We start from the raw sequence: 21,257 nt of genomic DNA, 5'->3' as shown, positions 1-21,257 counted from the left end.
AGGCAGGCAATATCAGGCATTCAGGCAGGCAGTATCAGGCATTCAGGCAGGCAGTATCAGGCATTCAGGCAGTATCAAGCATACAGGCAGTTTCAGACATACAGGAGTTTCAAGCATACAGGCTGTATCATACATACAGGCAGTATCAGGCATACAGGAAGAATCATACATAGAGGCAGTATCAAGCATACAGGCAGTATTAGACATACAGGCAGTATCAAGCATACAGGCACTATCAGACATTCAGGCAGTATCAGACATACAGGCAGTATCAGGCATACATGCAGTATCAGACATACAGGCAGTATCAAGCATACAGGCAGTATCAGACATACAGGCAGTATCAGACATACAGGCAATATCAAGCATACAGGCAGTATCAGACATACAGGCAGTATCAAGCATACAGGCAGTATGAAGCATACAGGCAGGCAATATCAGGCATTCAGGCAGGCAGTATCAGGCATTCAGGCAGGCAGTATCAGGCATTCAGGCAGTATCAAGCATACAGGCAGTTTCAGACATACAGGAGTTTCAAGCATACAGGCTGTATCATACATACAGGCAGTATCAGGCATACAGGCAGAATCATACATAGAGGCAGTATCAAGCATACAGGCAGTATCAGACATACAGGCAGTATCAAGCATACAGGCACTATCAGACATTCAGGCAGTATCAGACATACAGGCAGTATCAGGCATACATGCAGTATCAGACATACAGGCAGTATCAAGCATACAGGCAGTATCAGACATACAGGCAGTATCAGACATACAGGCAGTATCAAGCATACAGGCAGTATCAGACATACAGGCAGTATCGAGCATACAGGCAGGCAATATCAGGCATTCAGGCAGGCAGTATCAGGCATTCAGGCAGGCAGTATCAGGCATTCAGGCAGTGTCAAGCATACAGGCAGTTTCAGACATACAGGAGTTTCAAGCATACAGGCTGTATCATACATACAGGCAGTATCAGGCATAAAGGCAGAATCATACATAGAGGCAGTATCAAGCATACAGGCAGTATCAGACATACAGGCAGTATCAAGCATACAGGCACTATCAGACATTCAGGCAGTATCAGACATACAGGCAGTATCAGGCATACATGCAGTATCAGACATACAGGCAGTATCAAGCATACAGGCAGTATCAGACATACAGGCAGTATCAGACATACAGGCAGTATCAAGCATACAGGCAGTATCAGACATACAGGCAGTATCAGGCATACAGGCAGTATCAGACATACAGGCAGTATCAGACATACAGGCAGTATCAAGCATACAGGCAGCATCAGGCATACAGGCAGTATCAAGCATACAGGCAGGCAATATCAGGCATTCAGGCAGGCAGTATCAGGCATTCAGGCAGGCAGTATCAGGCATTCAGGCAGTATCAGGCATACAGGCAGTATCAGGCTTACAGGCAGTATCAAGCATACAGGCAGGCAGTATCAGGCATACAGGCAGGCAGTATCAGGCATACATACAGGCATTATCAGACATACAGGCAGTATCAGACATACAGGCAGTATCAGACAAACAGGCAGTATCAGACATACAGGCAGTATCAGACATACAGGCAGTATCAAGCATACAGGCAGTATCAGACATACAGGCAGTATCAGACATACAGGCAGTATCAAGCATACAGGCAGGCAATATCAGGCATTCAGGCAGGCAGTATCAGGCATTCAGGCAGTATCAGTTATACAGGCAGAATCAGGCATACAGGCAGGCAGTATCAAGCATACAGGCAGGCAGTATCAGGCATACAGGCAGGCAGTATCAGGCATACAGGCAGGCAATATCAGGCATTCAGGCAGGCAGTATCAGGCATTCAGGCAGGCAGTATCAGGCATTCAGGCAGTATCAAGCATACAGGCAGGCAATATCAGGCATACAGGCAGGCAGTATCAGGCATTCAGGCAGTATCAGGCATACAGGCAGGCAGTATCAGGCATTCAGGCAGTATCAAGCATACAGGCAGGCAGTAGAAGGCATTCAGGCAGGCAGTATCAGGCATTCAGGCAGTATCAAGCATACAGGCAGGCAGTATCAGGCATACAGGCAGGCAATATCAGTCATACAGGCAGGCAGTATCAGGCAAACAGGTAGGCAGTATCAGGCAGTATCAGGCAGGCAGTGTTAGGCATTCAGGCAGGCAGTATCAGGCATTCAGGCAGGCAGTATCAGGCATTCAGGCAGTATCAGACATACAGGCAGTATCAGACATACAGGCAGTATCAGACATACAGGCAGTATCAAGCATACAGGCAGGCAATATCAGGCATTCAGGCAGGCAGTATCAGGCATACAGGCAGTATCAGGCATTCAGGAAGGCAGTATCAGGCATACAGGCAGGCAGTATCAGGCATTCAGGCAGGCAGTATCAGGCATACAGGCAGGCAGTATTAGGCATTCAGGCAGGCAGTATCAGGCATTCAGGCAGGCAGTATCAGGCATTCAGGCAGGCAGTATCAGGCATTCAGGCAGGCAGTATCAGGCATTCAGGCAGTATCAGACATACAGGCAGTATCAGACATACAGGCAGTATCAAGCATACAGGCAGGCAATATCAGGCATTCAGGCAGGCAGTATCAGGTATACAGGCAGTATCAGGCATTCAGGAAGGCAGTGTCAGGCGTACAGGCAGGCAGTATCAGGCATACAGGCAGGCAGTATCAGGCATACAGGCAGGCAGTATCAGGCATTCAGGCAGGCAGTATCACACATTCAGGCAGGCAGTATCAGGCATTCAGGCAGGCAGTATCAGGCATTCAGGCAGGCAGTATCAGGCATTCAGGCAGGCAGTATCAGGCATTCAGGCAGGCAGTATCAGGCATACATGTAGGCAGTAAACGTTAGATATTGGATTTTTAAAAATCTAACAAGTTAGACTAATCAGGTTAACTAGTATTTCTGGCTCACAAAAAAAGTAACACATTATCAGATGCTCACCATTCCGTTTTATTGTTTGAATACATGCTGAATTCCACACACAAGTTTTCTGAATTAGTGACCACAAAGCATGCACAGGCCGCCCTGCAAATGCCAATAAGGGACTGAAATGATGGGGGTCCACGGATATCTGACTAGCCATGCACATAATCTCCCGTTTGATACAATCATACTATATGTACACTATATATATAAAAGTATGTGGATTGGGTTATTTCAGCCACACCCGTTGCTGACAGGTGTATAAAATCGAGCACACAGCCATGCAATCTCCATAGACAAACATTGGCAGTAGAATGGCCTTACTGAAGAGCTCAGTGACTTTCAATGTGGCACCATCATAGGATGCCAACTTTCCAACAAGTCAGTTCATCAAATTTCTGCCCTGCTAGAGCTTCCCCGGTCAACTGTAAGTGCTGTTATTGTGAAGTGGAAACGTCTAGGAGCAACAACGGCTCAGCCACAAAGTGGTAGGCCACACAAGCTCACAGAGCGGGACCGCCGAGTGCTGAAGCACGTAGCGGGTAAAAATCGTCTGTCCTCGGTTGCAACACTCACTACCGAGTTCCAAACTGCTTCTGAAAACAACGTTAGCACAAGAACTGTTAATCTGGAGCTTCATGAAATGGGTTTCCATGGCCGAGCCTCAGATCACCATGCCCAATGCCAAGCCTTGTCTGGAGTGGTGTAAAGCTCGCCGCCATTGGACTCTGGGGCAGTGGAAATGCGTTCTCTGGAGTGATGAATCACGCTTCACCATCTGGCAGTCTGACTGACTAATCTGGGTTTGGCGGATGCCAGGAGAACTCTACCTGCCCCAATGCATAGTGCCAACTGTAAAGTTTGGTGGAGGAGGAATAATGGTCTGGGGGTGTTTTTCATGGTTCGGGCTAGGCCCCTTAGTTCCAGTGAAGGGAAATCTGAACGCTACAGCATAAAATGACATTCTAGATTCTGTGCTTACAACTTTGTGGTAACAGTTTGGGGAAGGCCCTTTCCTGTTTCAGCATGACAATGCCCCCGTGCACAAAGCGAGGTCCATTCTGAAATGGTTTGTCGAGATCGGTGTGGAAGAACTTGACTGGCCTGCACAGATCCCTGACCTCAACCCCATTGAACACCTTTGGGATGAATTGGAACGCCGACTGCGAGCCAGGCCTAATCGCCCAACATCAGTGCCCGACCTCACTAATGCTTTTGTGGCTGAATGGAAGCAAGTCCCCGCAGCAATGTTCCAACATCTAGTGGAAAGCCTTCCCAGAAGAGTGGAGGCTGTTATAGCAGCAAAGGGGGGGGGAGGGGGACCAACTCCATATTAATGCCCATGATTTTGGAATGAGATGTTCGACGAGCAGGTGTCCACATACTTTTGGTCATGTAGTGTATATAGGTGATACTGTGCCACTCAGATAGCATATTTTCTGACAGCAAAGCAATCTAAGGCCTCCTGAATAGTATACCGTTTCTGTCATCCAATAATATAGCAAAGGGCATCCTTGGGTGTCAAAACTATTGTTGACCCAATAAATAGCAATGTGGGCAAACCATCCTAGCGCCATAAACCTATTAACATGATGACACATAGGCAATCAAGATTCAACTTTGTTTGTTGTGTCCATGTCACATTCAAAACGAACATATTGCTGAAGGAATCAGGTGTCCTATCCTTTGTGGAAGGGACAAACATACATGTCAGCTTAATTAATTCCCTTTTCAAGCCTTACTTGAATGTACTTCATTTGAATTGGATGGGTTTCTTCAGGGTTTTACCCATTATAATAGCTTCAGCGTTGGTCGCGAGCTGTGCACACAGTGCATTTTATCAAGGTATCAACGTAATCATTATCTGGAGGGAGAAAATGGAGAGATTAAACATGAAAGGACAAGCTCCCCAAGGGTTAAAATGGCCGCCTTCCACTGTGCTTTGAATAAGATGGTATTGCAGGGGGGGAAAGCCTTCAGTGCCTCTGATGTAAGCTATGCAATCAAGGCAATTAAAAGGCTGAGATTCTATTTTGTCGTTTTAGAAACAGACCAATTATTGTTAACCATGTGCTATAAACAGCTTTCGCAAATTACTTAGGTTTAATTTCATTCAGACGTTTGAATCAGGCTTTATCCCTTTTCCTAGCTGAGGAATTGAATGCATTGAACACATTTTCAGACCCACTTACTTTCTCTCGTCGCCTGTAATAGTACCTTCCTTCCGTGGCTCAGATTCATTGCCTTAGCGCACTCTTGTTTCTCTCTCATCTGTGGATATTCTTTAAGCCAGTGCTCAGTGTGCTCGTTTGGACATCTACCAAAGTTTGGCCTCTCAGTTTGAAATGCGTTTCTAGAATTTGGAATGCAAATGCTTTGTTCACAAGGAGGGGGAATCAGTGTGGAGTCTAAAAGCGACGAGTTTTTGATTAATGAGCTTTGAAATGTCTCTCAGGAGGAAGAAAGGATGCGCGGCACTCTGTTAGATATGGCTAAAGTTAAACACTACCGTTGCCTGCGTCATGCTTTAGTCACTCACTAGTGTTGGAAATAATATTGTACAATATTAGGCCTATATGTATTTGTGCAATTTAAACATCTTACCCAAAAATAGAGTGGTTTTTAAACGTAAAGGAACATTTCAAGTCCTTGATGTGGTTAAAGGCCTATATATGGACCAGTTGTAATAAGTTAACATATTTTGATAAATGCAAATCCTCAGTTACGTTGAATGTGGGATCTGCTTCACAATAGAATGTGGTAATAAATGAGAAACTCTGAGATGAAATATAGCCTACATTTTGCTAACAGAAAATAATTCGAAAAATCAAATTAATTACACCCCTGTAGCTCAGTTGGAACCACCTGAAATATGTAAGCTTTGAAAAATACATAATTTTCTATATGTGTCTTTGATCTGCTTGCCTTTATGCAATGTTTGTACTGTGCACGCTCTCAACTGGACGTGAGCGAATAGAGACATGCCATTTCTTTGTTTAGGCTGTAAGCCTTCTTTCGATTTACTGTTACTTCAAAATGGCGACGAGGCAAATTCATACCCAGTCCCAACCGGCTGCTGCAACTTAATCATTTTCTTACTGTTTTCAAATTTTTCTACGTGTGTTATGTGTATGGAAAATAACGGTGCTTTTAACCCACTGTGTAAATTTAAGCACTTTATTTACAAAATGTTAAACACATTAAAATATAACATTTTCATATCATTAGCGTTTCATAAATGTATGCATGGACAGTCCAACTGATGAAATAACAATGACGTGATATGAAAATTGGCAATGACAACAAATGACATGCTGGTGTGATTAATTTCTGTAATATTCGGTATTTCGATAGGCTACATGTAGCCTAACTTTGTTTTTTATAGTGGCACATGAAAAATGCCCCAATATTCCCAGATGTACACGTAGGAGATCCTTCTACAACAACCTAAAACCACCAGCCACTGAAACCATATCTTAGAACTAGTCTTCACCCAAAACATGTGTTCCTATTGAAGGGCTATGATCTCAAAGTCTGCCCAACTATGTTGCATAAATTCTAGATGTCCATATAAACAGTTATACATGTAAATTATAAATAATGTGTGATACAAAAAACCTTAAATAATACATACAGAAAAAGAGATAAATTCAATACAATCTTGGAAAAATAAATAAGACGCTTCAAATATAGCAAACAGACACCTTAGAGTTTTTTTTTTCTCTCTATAAAAACCATCCCTATAAAGATGGGTAACTACTGTCAGATTTACAGGACTTACCTTCAAGTAATGTTACGACATGTTCTGTCCCCGTTCTGTGCATTGCACTTCAGAAAACGAACAACAGACAAAACGGTCTCCCCTGCGCATCGTCAACAGTCAAGAAAAATGGACCGCAGCTATTCTTAGAAAATAATTATTACACAATAGCATTAATAGTAATATCAATAATAACACTGGGTAATACATTATTCACTTTTAGTGTAATCATATAAATGACTTTAGACTAGTGAGGTAATAAAAGAGACTAACAGAACTTGGGCACACAGACGGAATCCTCACATTTTACAAATGCGTTAGTTTAGAGGCTTCCTGAATCCTTCCCTGAGACGCATGGTGAGAGGTGAGGTCTGTATATGTGGGATGGGGGTCACAGGGTCCATGGTGGTGGTGGTTGCCTGGAATCTGAGCGGCACAGCTGTAGTCCACGCTGGCGGATGAGGGATGGGGGAGATGGCCGAGGTTGAACATGGGACCCGAGGCTGGCATGGAATCAACGAAATGTCCCCCAACGTACACCGGACTGCTTTGCAAATTAGCGTTGGCAAAGCCACCATTGCCTTGCATGCTGTGGTGCTCGTATTCGGAGCCCGGATACCTTTTCTGTTGCGGTATGCAGCCACCTAATGGTGCGGTGTACGCAGCCAAGCCGTACATGTTTTGCTGTGGTTTGGCGAATGAAGGGGGCGACGGCGCGTCATAGCTGAGACAATTTACATTGACAGAATATCCTATGTGATTTGGGCCACTTAATGGTGGGCTTCTGTCCGGGGAGTGTCCGATGGGAGAGTGCATTATCCCCTTAGCCTTCTGGTCCTTTTTGTATTTCATCCTTCTGTTTTGAAACCAGATCTTTATTTGGCGCTCAGTGAGATTCAATAAATTAGCCATCTCCACTCGTCGGGGACGACACAGGTACCGGTTGAAATGGAACTCCTTCTCAAGTTCTACAAGTTGTGCACTGGTGTAGGCAGTTCGGACCCGTTTGGCGGCTGGACCAGGTGGGCTTTTTTCATCGCAGGACTCACCTGAAAATACATAGTAAACACCATAAGTCTCTTTGTGTATTATGAATGATTTCTCATAGGCCTCCTTAGCTGGCTAAAATGACCCCTGCCTTTTTACGTACGCATACGCACGCACCACCATGTCCAGACGAATCATGCTAAAACACACGCACACACACTGTACCTTCTGCGGTTGAGCAATTGTTGTTGTTGTTGCTTTTCTGTTTGGCGTTCGATCGCGTCTCCTTCATCCATGGGAATATTTGTTTGTTAGTGACTGGGGTGGCAGTATTAGAAGCATTGTTTGAGGGAGATTTCTTCTTCTGAGATGAAGTGTTGCTGGAGTTAGGCGAAGATGCCGACAATGGAGGTGCTTGCGGCTGTTCACCAATATTCGGCTGTTGGCTGTTTCCTTGGCTGCTACTGGGTCTCGTGCAGTTGCCATTCATGTTACTGTCTTTATGATTTAGTGGCCGTACAGTTGGGGTTTGTATTGGACAAACTGGACCCTGATAATCACTCTCAAGGTTAGAGGTGGGGTAGGGCTGATGACTGGGGCCATAACTATATGACTCGGATTTGGGGTATGAGTAACTTCCAAAGACTCCAGAATTATCGTAGAAAGTAGCTTTCTGCATTGTGAGGATTCAAACCAAGAAGGCCCAACGCAGCCCTATCCAATGGTATGGGTGTTCTTCTATCACGTGATTGGTGTTTCCCACCGCGTCAGTGTTCTTTGACCTAGGAAGAGAACAGTTGTTATGCTCATTATGCAGGCAATATGAATTGAACATGTAGTAAACCAATACTCAATCATGACTGAGTATACACTATACTCTGAGTTGAAAAATAACCTTTCATCAATAACCTATTGATCATTTTCATTATATTCCTGAAGTCTGTTTTATTTTTTATTTTTTGCATTTGTTTCAATATAACTCCATGGAATATTACAAACAAATACAAGTATTTTTGTTCGTGTGCTCGTTTATGAAACTGAAAAACTACCAAAATGCTGTTTTGTAATATTTATTTCTTCACTCTCCAAACTTTGCTTTCCTGAACTATCAAATCATCAATAGCCCCTCTCAACCTCTCACTTTCGAACCATTTGGCATGTTTGGCACAAACTAGTTAAAGTTTAACTTGTGCCAAAAGATCAAAAGATTTTCTTCTTGAATTACTTGAGAAAAGGAGCTGAATCAGCATGGTGGCTCACACAATATCCCTTTCTGTTCCCAATCACAATACCCCACAAACCACCATCAGCTCTTATTGTTTAACATACCAGCATGTTCCAGAACTGCTCTCGATGTAGAATTCACCATTTATTTCAAAATCACATTTATAAAATAAATCTTTTTTTTTTAACATATGAATCTCGTTCATATGTTTTGTTTATTTGTTGGTAACATCTCACACTCATGACTTTTCTATTTTTAATGCCACTTCAGAGGTAACCTTATTCAAATAGCAATTAATAAACCATTACATTATTTTCGAAAATATTATCACGATGCATGTGTCCTAAGGGGGGTTATGATGCTAAATTAAGTGACTTCCTCTCTCCCTGTTTTCTCACCGACATATTGGGGTGGTCGGAATGGGTGAGTTCCCTATATGCTAATGATGTACGTGTATAACAAATGCTCCTAAATTCAGGCACCCTGACGTAGTCTGCAATCAGTAAGCCTATATTTAGTTTATAGTTAGCAATCATCTACCAGAGCCTAAACTAGGATACAAACATATTGTATTCTATTCAACATATCGTGCTACTTTTGGAAACAATTTGGAATTCTAGGCTTGAAATAAGTAACACACTGAATGGCCAAGGTATGAATGGAGGCGAACTGATACTGTAAGCAGCCTGCATGTCCGCGCCGTGCATATCAATGCACCTGTCACGGTGGACCGCAGCAAAGGGTATAAGTGCAAATGTTATGGTCGTAAACGCCTTAGAGAGGAACGAAAAGAAAAACACTCACCAAGACTTGCCACCCACAGAAGTGTAAAACTCGAAGCGTAGGAGGAAGACAAGCTAAAGAATTCCATACTCCGGAAGTTCTGCAGCAATAATACAGAGGCCGTTTGTGTAAATCAAGCCTCTACATTCTACATTGCTGCAACTACGCTCTCGCAAACGCACGTTTGAAACCGCAGAAAATAAAGGAATCATTTGGTTTATAAAAGGGACCATCGCCGTTGACGCAAAGGTGGACGTATTCCTTTTTGAAATTCGTATTGAGGAGGTGATGGGATGACCGGTAGAATTCTGTTTTGATTTTAAATGTTAATTCTGAATGATGTGCCCACTGGACACAGTCGTCAATTCAACATCTATTCCACATTGGTTCAACGTAATTTCATTGACATGATGTGGAAACAACCAGTATGTGCCCAGTGGGTAACCTAGCTATCTTTCATAACCAACTATATAGTAGTGTACGTGGATATGTTCCCTAATTAGGTTTATATGTTCTGCTTAAACAAAGAGATGATGTTCTGTTGCATCTGGACTTACTCTGCATTCTTGCATGTCAACATGATGAACCTTCTTCAACGTATAAAAGGACTAAGTGCATGTTTTAAACGAGCCTCTGGTTGGCTAGGCTATAGGCCTACAATTGCAAGGGAAACTGAAAATGCTAAACTGGCGAATTGAGTTAAAAGTTTGCCATTCACAATCTAGATAATCGTTTTCTTTTTTTCTTTTTTAAGGCCCTATTAAAAACTATTTTTGAGAATAAATAAAAAATGGTACGCTTAGGCCTATATGGACGGGCAGTGTTGTTTGGCGCGTTCATTTGAAAACATTAATATGTCATGGGTGTTGGTTAAATAAATGCTGCTCACCGTATTTTATGCAGATCAGTGTTGTATTGTTCTTCACGTGCTCATCATTACATCCACCATGACCTGAAAGAGAAAATAATCCATGGGTTTCAACCGCTTTAGCCCCACCATTCCTTAATTTAACTGGAAGAAAACAATGGGATTACTGTAGGGTTATCATTTCATATCACAAATGATGGCACCATTTATATAGATGTTTTGTTGAAATGATATTGTACTGATTTGCTTTTGTTTACAGTGAGATTTTCATGAAAACAGAATCTGATATAGCACCATAATTAACTTCTACGAACATGTATCTATTCTAATTGTTATAACAGGATACACGAGAAAAAAAAATGGGACAATTCAGAAACCACAAATTCGAACACATTATTATTTTAATTATAATGGATTTAAACTGAACATTTAGTGCAATGGTGGAGAGAAAACAAATCTTACAATGAAGATTCTATAGAAAGATGAGCTGGCCAAAATATTTAGCAGTCATAAGGCTTTTGGCTGACCTTTGGCTCGTTCATCAATAACTCATAGATTAATGAACAACGAGCGGAAGGGGTTCAAGAAAGTCACAATGAAATCCTAACCACCGAAGTTTTCACCAGTGTTTTAAAGCTGAAACACAGCCTGGCGATGGGACACATGGCCACAATTGTAAGAGATAAACGTCAGAATAAGAAACTAGTCTGTAGGCTAGCCTACTTGATGTAAGTTTGAACTCTGCTTTACTCATCTAGCCTAACAGAATATGCTTTGAGGTTATTTTCTGTCGGCAAAGAGCTAATCGTCTCATTTGATTTATAGCCTAGTGTTTCTTAGAAATATTTAAAACTCCGAAATATTGCTGAAGTCGAAGTCGATATGTTTTGAGTGGATTTGAAAGTGTATTGTTAGGATATATTGTTACTACTCTGGCCAGACACGATCCTCTTTTGAGACGACAATGTTTCTCGCCAACGCATTGCTACGGTAAGTTTGGTATATACAATGGGCTGCTACAAGAATCGTCGTCGAAAATTGCACTTAAATCTGCTGTCCTTTTCATCCTTAGTTTTGTGTCCATTGTACGCTTTTGATATGAAGTTGACTTCAAAGTTGTTGGTATTACTTTAGAAATCGAAGGGACAAATAATATAACTTTTGCGCATCCCTGGGCTGGGAAGCATGGGAGGATATAATTAATTAACTGTTCATACTTAAAACATTTTATAAAGCTAAGGCCTACAGCTTTTAGAAGCTTGTTAATTTGGCTATGTTTAAGACGAATTTTGGGATAAATCCTCCGAATTATTGAATGTGTTCTTCTTGTTATTCATTTGATTCTTATCGCTAGTTTGGCAGCTTCTTATAGCTTCTATGAAAAGATGTCGTCACTAGACGCATATCCTAAACATAAGCTTATTTCACAAACCTTTACTTGGACTAAATTTGTTTTAATTCAGTATAGTCAGAAAATGATTAGTTACAATCATTCATATATTACTTGAAAATATATCACAGTCAATAACACACAAGGGACCAAAAGCCTATTGTTTAGATCTATTCCTAATTCATATTGGATTCCCACAGGCCTATAATTTTGTATATATTTTTTTATTTTGAATTATCCAATAACTTCACAAAGGGATAATGTAGCCTATAAGCAAAAATGAGTGCAGAACATCAATTAAAATAGTTTTAAATAGCCTATATATCTAAATGAAAATGCGCCTCTATATTTTTGGTCTTATTTACAAATAGAGAAATCCTGAAAATATTTCTCAAATCTAAATTAAAATGATTTAATCCATTATTATTTACATTCGCAGGTTAACAAATCCATATTGTTGAAACCACATAAATCATGTCCAACATCACTGTGATGATAAGACAAATGAATGTGATTTACGATCTAACAATCTAGAAGTCAGAATGAAATGCCTATTTTTCCTTCTCTTTCGGTCAGTTTTCATGTAACTGCAAAAGCAGCTGAAAACCGATTGTCAAAATACATCCATCCAAACTAGCCTTCGAAAGTGGTTTCTCCCAAAATTGTGTCTTAAAATCGTATCTCAGGTCCATAAGACGAAGGCTATCTGCGTAGTTACCGACAAGATCCCCTCTGAATGGAATAAATCATATTTATTCTCTCGTGTTGTGTAAAGCCATGGTTAAAGGTTGCATTTTTCCATGCAATTGCTTACCTGTGAATCAATGCATCATATACTCGTGCTTCTTAGTCTCAATTCCTTTCCCTGCAGTCTCTAGAATATATCCTTCACCCTTTGTCTGTAGACAATACTGTCCTAAACCTGATCTTGCGGTTTTTCAGACATTTCCATATACCAATGCAGACAGTATTCCCGATAGAATGGAAAGACTCATATTCAACTACCAATAAAAAAACGAAGAAGGTATCCTTATTCCACCCAAAAAAAATTCGGCCAATCAATCTCCTATTGAAAAATACAGGTTTTCAGACACAGTCACAGAATTGAAGCTAACATTAGGATTTTTGTGTTTCGGAAAACCTTTATGATGACAAATCAAGGCACTGCCTTAAAATACAAGCATATTTGTTCACGTGATCGAGATGGCAGATTGTTCTGATTGAGGCTGCTTCTTCAACCAAGCCTCAGCTCCCAAACCCATTTTGAAATGGGATAGCGTTTACATTTCCTTATCTGACCTGTGTCCATAGTGAAAATGCTTAACTTGCGATTTGATTTCATTCTGCTGAAGATTTTGTCTTCTTCTCTCAATTGCAAGAAATATAATTTGACGTATTATTTGGTCAGGCTGTACTATACCATTGTAAAGACATTGGTGGTTATTTAGTCATCTTTAAGATATAATATTAAGCTTTACATTTGTCTTTGTTTACCTGATTACAAAGCCTCTAACCCCAATAAATGTCGTTTTGAGAATCCAACTCAAATGTAGTTCTGAACAGAATTTCGGATACAACATTTCACATTTGGATTTGTCCATCGATGCATTATTGGTACACTTGACAACTATAATCATACTGTTTTCACAATTGTTTTAATATAAACGTTAATTGTATATCTACAATGTGATATTAGGTTGAGTGAGATGTGCATTTTATATAATGTTATGAAATCCATGAACCAATATTAATGCATGAGAAAAAGGCGTCTGGAATTGTATTCAAATAAACCCATTTGGAAACCCTTTTGTCTGCTGTGTGTCTGCTGTGTGTCTGCTGTGTGTCTGCTGTGTGTCTGCTGTGTGTCTGCTGTGTGTCTGCTGTGTGTCTGCTGTGTGTCTGCTGTGTGTCTGCTGTGTGTCTGCTGTGTGTCTGCTGTGCTATCTTCTCATGCTGTTCAGCCGCACGGTAGCCTACATTTGAGCATCAACACAAACAACGGAAATATATTTTCTTTTTCAGCCACTGTTTTCGATGTAAATAGAAAAACGCCTTAAAATGACAATCAGTGAGATCAAAAATCAATTGGAAGATGGAGATTTAAAGCCATAAAAGACAGCGGGGAAGCTGGCGGAGAGGCTGAGGAAAGGTTGCAGGACTACTAGCGTCGCAGCATATGTTCATGGGTAATAAAAGGGAAAGATTTACAGTGTGCGCCCGGGCCCCCAACAGCCTCGCACCCTTTCAGGAATTAGCGAGAATGATTTACAACGAGGCAGATAACTGTCCACCTGCTCAAAGACAACTTCTACTGTGAGCAGAAATACATTTCGAATTATGCCCCATCAACAATAAAAAATGTTAACAATGGGGCGTCATCTCAGTTGAATCTAAAGAGAGATATTCTTACAATAATGTTTCCGATTTGTGTTTTTTGCCATAACGCATGTAGCTGGAGTGTTATCCAAATAATATAGTAAGATGTTGTATTATAACATATTGCACTTGTACCACTTTGAAATGTTTTTCAACTTAGCACTCTGTTTACATTTTGTAACAGGCAATTTGGTGTAAACCAATGACTACATTGCTCTCTTTAGGAATATTATAAATCACAGAGGCCCTAGCATACAGCCTTCAAGAACGAAATAGAACTTCCCAACAGTGCTGCATTCATTATGCCCGCACATTCATGAATACAACGATTTCACACAGAAGGTGACTGAAAATATTTCAATTTTGTTTCTACCTGCTATGAAACATAACAAGGATGCTAGTTTTCAAATATTGCCACTTTATAATATTGGCATTGTCCTCTTGGTTTATTTCTTCCCAAAAATCAAAGCATTAACGAGCCATAAGTTCAGCCTGTCCAAGGCACACGCATCAAAGGGCGCTATTTATCAAATATCTGACAGTTATGGTCATTTACCATCTTACAACAAAAAAAAAAGAAGCAAAAATATTTACCTACCAAGCTTCCATTGGTTGAGATGCTGTGTTAAAGTGCTGGCTACAGATGCGTTGAGTATCGGAGCGTTTGGATATTATTTTCTTGGGATCTCTTCAGTTTTCATGTCTGATAGAGTCCTCGCGATTAATGACGACGCTGTGTTTCTAGGGGATGTGATGCATGAATTATTTAGAAAATCACGTGGTCAGAAATAGAGCGAGGAGCGGTATATTCTCTGAATTACATCTTCGAATGCAGACAGCAGTTTAATACATTTTAAGGGGCTGTCTCGCTTGGCGAAGACAGTTTCTGCGAACAGCTGGAAATCAAATATGGCCGTTTGAAAGCCATTGTGAGCGCAGCAATGGTGTATTCCATATTCTGTGTAGTCATTGAAAATGGCACTGCCTATGGCTCTCATTTATTTATTTCAGACATGTAGGTCAATGCACACTGCACATGGTAGGGCAGGTACCGACATATGATTGCTTTTCTCAAAGGCATTTTATCATTATTCCCATGGTCATGTCGGTGAACTATGGAAACACAATTTACATGTTGACATGCCTCATAGGTCCACTGTGGAAAATAAACATGGGAATATGATATTCAGCAATCCATTATGGTAGTCTTAGAACTGCCGTATTACAACATGGTTTACATGTAGATCTGTTGTTTATGATTGTATCGTTTTTTTTTTTGTCAGAGTTCATTTGGTGCGGTGTTCTTTCTTTTTCTATGACATGACACTGCACGTGCATATTGCTTGTACACTACAATCTATGTAGTGGCAAACTGAAGATGAATAGGTTACAGTGTAATGGCCTGATGAGAGCGACACGAAGCTTATAAAGGAGCACGCGCAAACGTGAAGATACATGCGCTCACGCGCGTGCACTCACACAAACACACATCACACACACACACACACACACAGACACAGACAAAAACAGAGAGAAGCAGACAAGCATTCAAATGAACAGGTTTTAATCCAAGCATGATCACAAATATAATCACACTGAGCGTACGATTTTGCTAACATTTCCTTGACTGGTTTGGATAGGACCACATTCAAATACCTGAAACCTATGGCACTGACTAACATTGGTGTGGCTAAGCGGACATTTGATGATTATTGCTTTAAATTAGATTTTATCTTGAGTCACATTACGTAATTTAACAATGCCATATTTTTTTTTTTCAAACAAGCACATAAAGTTTTTAAAAAATATATCTCAATCTGTGAGATGTGTCCGAACCCAACCACAGGCTAAATCCTACTTGAGGTACCCAGGCGTAACCTTTGTGTGAATCATGCATTGATGGCAATAAGAGACGTTTGTAAAGCATGAACCTCTGAATACTTGATACAGAAATATATTGACAAACGTGAGTGCGCTCTGAGTCACCATAATACATATCAAGTAACAATCTCTATTTTTCCATTAAAGTTTTGCACGTATATACACAGACAAAGAAGCAGGTACACAAATAAAGACAGCCAGGATTGCATATTAACATGGCGAGACATACAACCAGTACCATTTGAGGTACTTCTGGCAGAATAAATATAGGCTTTAAAACGTGGCATGTTTAACCAGGTTATATAAGCGTTCCATATTCTATAGCAAACCAATACTAAAGTAGAAAAAGTCTCAATGCGAATAGCGCCTGTGGGAGACAAAGGGTGAGAGAAGAAGGCTGTAGGTCCAACGGGTCAAGGGTTTCGAGGTCACTCCTCGCGGCTGAAATGTGTCTAAGGCGATAGAAACACTGTCCTCTGGGTGAACCTGCCTCTGGAGCTTTTTTTTTGTTGTTGTTGTCGAACTTCAGTTGAAATACCTTTTCAACTTCTCATCGTGAAGACTTCAGAGGGAAGACATCTTCGCAATGCAAAGATGTCTTCCCTTTTTGTCACGAGGACAATGATAGGACTATTAAGAATATATGTCTTGAAACGTGTGACATGAGTGTCTGTGTGGCTAGGTTTGGTATAAATGAATGCCATAGGTAGATTTTAACACTGCATTTTAACATTGCATAAGAAAACGTGAGACCATGCTAATAATCCACAACAGTTTTAAACAGATTTCATACAATAAAACGTTCGTTGCTCAAATATGTTTAGAACTGTTGTGGGGTTTAAGAAAATGTACAAATATTTAATTAAATAAATATCCATAATGAAATTTAAACACTCTATATTACAAATGTTGTAGATAAGAAAAGGGAAACATAGGTTAGCACACGTCTTTACATCCCCCAACGTCCTTAACATTGAATATATACGTGTAATAGTGTTCTGTTTGATTTGGATCAAAATGAAAAAAAATAGTGAAGCATCTATAAAAAATATAAATTCGATGCAAAGAACAAGGGAAACTCATGAAAGAGTTTCAGACGCCATATGTGAGACCCTCTTTAAATGTACACTGTTTACAAAGATGTCAAGAGAGATTTATAACCGAATAAGGGCCCTGGGAAGAGTCTGCACACAGGAATGTCTTGTTTCTTATAGAATTGAACGCAATTTTAAAACCTTTATTGTATAAAAGTTTTTAAAAAACGTTAACAGAATAATTCAACCAGTTAGCACCCATAAATACGAGTTCTTTAAGCTAGCCTATATTAAAGTAACAAATATTGTCACTTGTCTGAAAATAATGTATAGATCAACTGATGCTGCAATTACCATTTTATTTTTAGCAATTATATGAATCAAATATTGTTTGTTTTAAAAGTTCGATTTCATCACAAGACAATTTCTAATTAAAGTGTGTGTACAAAAGCTTCACACCCTTTTTAAATAAATATATAAATGTTCATGCCTTACTCTGACTTTTGTGGTGCACGTGAGAAGAGTAACACTATAGAATCAGAAAGAGGGGTATAATCAGAAAACATCTTTAACAAGCTTTTGTCCGAAGGGAAAGTTTTCGTTCGATCTGCTGTACCTCCTCGAAGCATGTTAACCATTTAGTGACGCACGCCTATCAGATCAGTTACAATGTTGGAAGTTGACTAAATTCAGTGAGCCAACAACAACACACCGAGGGTCCTTCTCACTGTACCTGCCATGTATAACTATTGCACGTTAAATCACAATGACCAAAATGTCATGTTTTGAGACCATGCAAAGTCAAATGGATAATATAGTCGGTTATATACACAGTTCACGGAACAGTCAAAGCTTCCCATCTTAGAACGTTGTGACATCAGCCTGGTTATCCTTCTGGATACTTTGTAAATGTCGGCTGCAAAGCCGATGCAGATCTTCCCTTTGTGTTCGGTAGTTTGTGGTCTTTTTTCCATTTCATTCTTCTGTTTTGAAACCAGATTTTGATCTGACGCTCGGAGAGAACGAGTGTATGGGCAATCTCTATGCGACGCCGCCTGGTCAGATATCTGTTAAAATGAAATTCCTTTTCTAGTTCCAAAACCTGCTGTCTTGTATATGCTGTCCGAGACCGTTTGGGTTCAGGTCCTGTGTAATCCGGGTTTACTGTGAGAAACAAAATACCAATGTGAGCAAATTAAGTCCCAGTTAAATCAAAACAACAGCCCTTCACCGGACGCTCCAAACTTCTAGCTAAAACAAAACAATGAACACTCGATCCAGACATGAAATTGAACGAAACTATGACCAAACTTTCATGCAATTAGGTCTAATTTCAACCTCTTCCTTCAAGTATTGTCACAATCAAATGCACCATAGTCATAGGCCAGTGGACTTCAAGAGCTCTGATACGGTCAGATAGCCAGCGGCCTATTTCCTGAGCAATAAACATTTATTGCTGGTGTAACTGACAGCCTCTTCAAAGCAGTCCATAAATATTTCACGCAATGAATTTAGGGTGGCTCAAATCCTGGACCTCAACTTGTCCCAAAGAGACGTGGAGAGGAAAGAGTGCATCTTACCCGTAGTAACGTGGTGTTTCTTCATCCAGGGGTAAACTACTGCAGGCTGCTTGGCTTGTATCCCGTTTTGGTTCTTTGTGTTTTGTTGCTGTCCACAAGTCCGGGGTCCAGTCACTTGGACTGGGGGACACGGTTCGGTCTGGGCGGTAAAAGTGCTAGGCTGGCTGTCTCGCCCCTGCACATGACCCCGCGGCTGCACTGTAGAACCCTGCACAGCGGTACAACTGAAGGGCTGCTCGGTGTAGTTTGACCGTGGATAGATTCCTGGATGCTGCAAATCTGGGTCCTGCGATGGACCGTAGTAGTCTCTCCCCTGCTCATGTATATAGCTATTTTGCGAATATTCCTCACAAGGGGGAAATTGTGGGTCCACATACTTAGAGTTCACCATATACGAACTCATGGCCATTAATTTATGAAGGTAGAAAATACAAATTTTTCTCGAGTTGTCTTTTTTCCACCAACATAAAGCCCTCCTACTTGCTGTCAACTGAATAAAGTTAGGGAACCATGTGACCAGTTTGGCCAATGGCGGTAAAGCTATTCCATTAACGGGTAGGGCCTACATATACATCCCTATTGCAGCAATTTCCCCTAACTTCAAAAACACCTAAATGATGTTGAATAAAACCGCATATTTAACCATTTGCAATTTTAGGATCGACAATGTAATCCCTATATTGAAAAATAAGATGTTATATGTAACATTTTAACTACATAATGTCCATATCTAAATATCAATCCTGATCATCTAACCAACAGTCAATGGGAAATAATCTGAATGGAATAAATACAACGTTTGGGTATATACGGGCATTTAGATGGTTTTGTGCAATAATATGGTTAACATGCTTAAACTTCTACAATACTAAATCAAACTAAAGCCCGTGAGTCTGACAGATAAACAAACAAAAGATACAGAACGTCTAGCGGGCACAAAAAGACGGGAATAAAGCCTGGGGACAATTGATGGGGACTGTCTTTGTCAAGAAGGGGTCATCCAAAAGTTACAAGAATCTCATCATTTCATCTACCCTATCCCTTTCAAAACTACTGAAAAGAGCCTCGTGGCAACGAACCAATGCCAAACAATAAATAATTAAATGATTGAAATGTTAAAACTAATGAAAACGTAGAAAAAAATGCATTACTTTGAAGCCATGTTCAAATTTGTTTAGATTTCAGTCTGGTATGATAACTTTTATTATGGCGAGTTATGTTCACTATCAAAACGAGAAGGACTGTTTGGCTTTAATGATAGGTGTACTGGCCAAACATTGACACGTGCAAAGGTTTCCTATATTATGTCTATACATCAAGGTAAATCATCAAATTAAAATGACACGTGACACTGTAAAGAGCATATTACTTAAAAATGTACTCTCACACAATGGTATTATAACATAAGATATGATGTTAAATCACCCTAAGACTCAACAGCTGGAACAAAACAGCAATCAAACGAGGAGCATGCCATCATTCAGTTTCGTAAATTGTTATGAAGAATGATTTTAAAAAAAACATCTGTAAAAGTAGACAAGTAACTCGACGTTTTTGCATCGACCATATACTCCCCTAGAATCGAATCTGTGACCGTTGTTTTATCACACAAATTCGGTTCTACAGGGTATATATAGACGACGGAATAGAGGGGTCCCATAATTTCTTTCAATTCAACAAAAGTCCAGCCATAAGATTCTCAAAAAGACCAAATAAAAACCCTATCCCTACGCCATACACTTACTATTGACAACTGTAAACAATGGAAGTGTATGAACGTTCTAAATAAGTTTGAATGATTTCCATCAAAAATCATAGCGCCTGATTAATCAGATAATTGGCATAGGCTAATTCATCATCATGAAGGTGAACAATTCTGTTCCATTGTATTCTAAATCAAGTTCACAGCCTCCAAAATCATTCATTACTTTTAATACACGCTATGTATTGGTTAGAGGTATAGGTACACAACATAGGTAATTCACAACTGATAGACTACCGATACTCACGTTAGAGGCGTTCCATATAAAACTTTTTTTTTTTTTTAAAGGTTACCAGCCTGTGCTCTATACACTGTCCGTAGTTTGGATATTGAGTGGACCCATAAGACAAAAGACTAAAGGCCACGAGGTCAAACTAAATAATTTACAAACATATCAAAAAGTTCAAAACATTTTTTTTTGCCGACAGCTCAAAGAGTACAAAAGTTCACGAATCCGAAATGACCCTTCATTTGACCGCCTTACTTTACCTCCTTTGGTCCAAATTCTTGGGAATATGCCGGAAGACGCATCCTTATACTCTCCAAATGATATGCCTATTTCATGTTTTGTTACTGGACAATTTCTGTAGTCTAATTTCGGTACTATAATTTTGGTAGTTTAAGAATAAAGGCTATAGGCCTAACGTTTTACAACAAATTG

At 40.2% G+C, this 21,257-nt stretch overlaps 1 protein-coding gene and 1 pseudogene across 2 annotated transcripts; both read right to left on the bottom strand.

Moving 5' to 3' along the window:
• Positions 1-7,016: 7,016 nt before the first annotated feature.
• LOC311129819 (homeobox protein Hox-D3a-like) lies at positions 7,017-8,376 on the bottom strand (the record flags this gene model as incomplete). Its single annotated transcript, XM_084162274.1, has 2 exons — positions 7,017-7,759; positions 7,923-8,376. 2 exons carry the CDS (start codon positions 8,374-8,376, stop codon positions 7,017-7,019), a joined length of 1,197 nt encoding a protein of 398 aa, XP_084018400.1.
• Positions 8,377-18,115: 9,739 nt separating this feature from the next.
• Positions 18,116-19,285, bottom strand: LOC311128787 (homeobox protein Hox-D4a-like; annotated as a pseudogene). The gene is made up of 2 exons: positions 18,835-19,285; positions 18,116-18,418 (listed from the first exon to the last, which is right to left on the bottom strand). The product of its transcript is annotated as a homeobox protein Hox-D4a-like (transcript).
• Between the last annotated feature and the right edge of the window lie 1,972 nt (positions 19,286-21,257).

The sequence above is a fragment of the Coregonus lavaretus genome (assembly GCF_964263955.1).
Source record: "Coregonus lavaretus genome assembly, chromosome: 5".
Classification (NCBI taxonomy): Eukaryota; Metazoa; Chordata; class Actinopteri; order Salmoniformes; family Salmonidae; genus Coregonus; species Coregonus lavaretus.
This window is presented reverse-complemented; position numbering and strand designations above follow the sequence as displayed.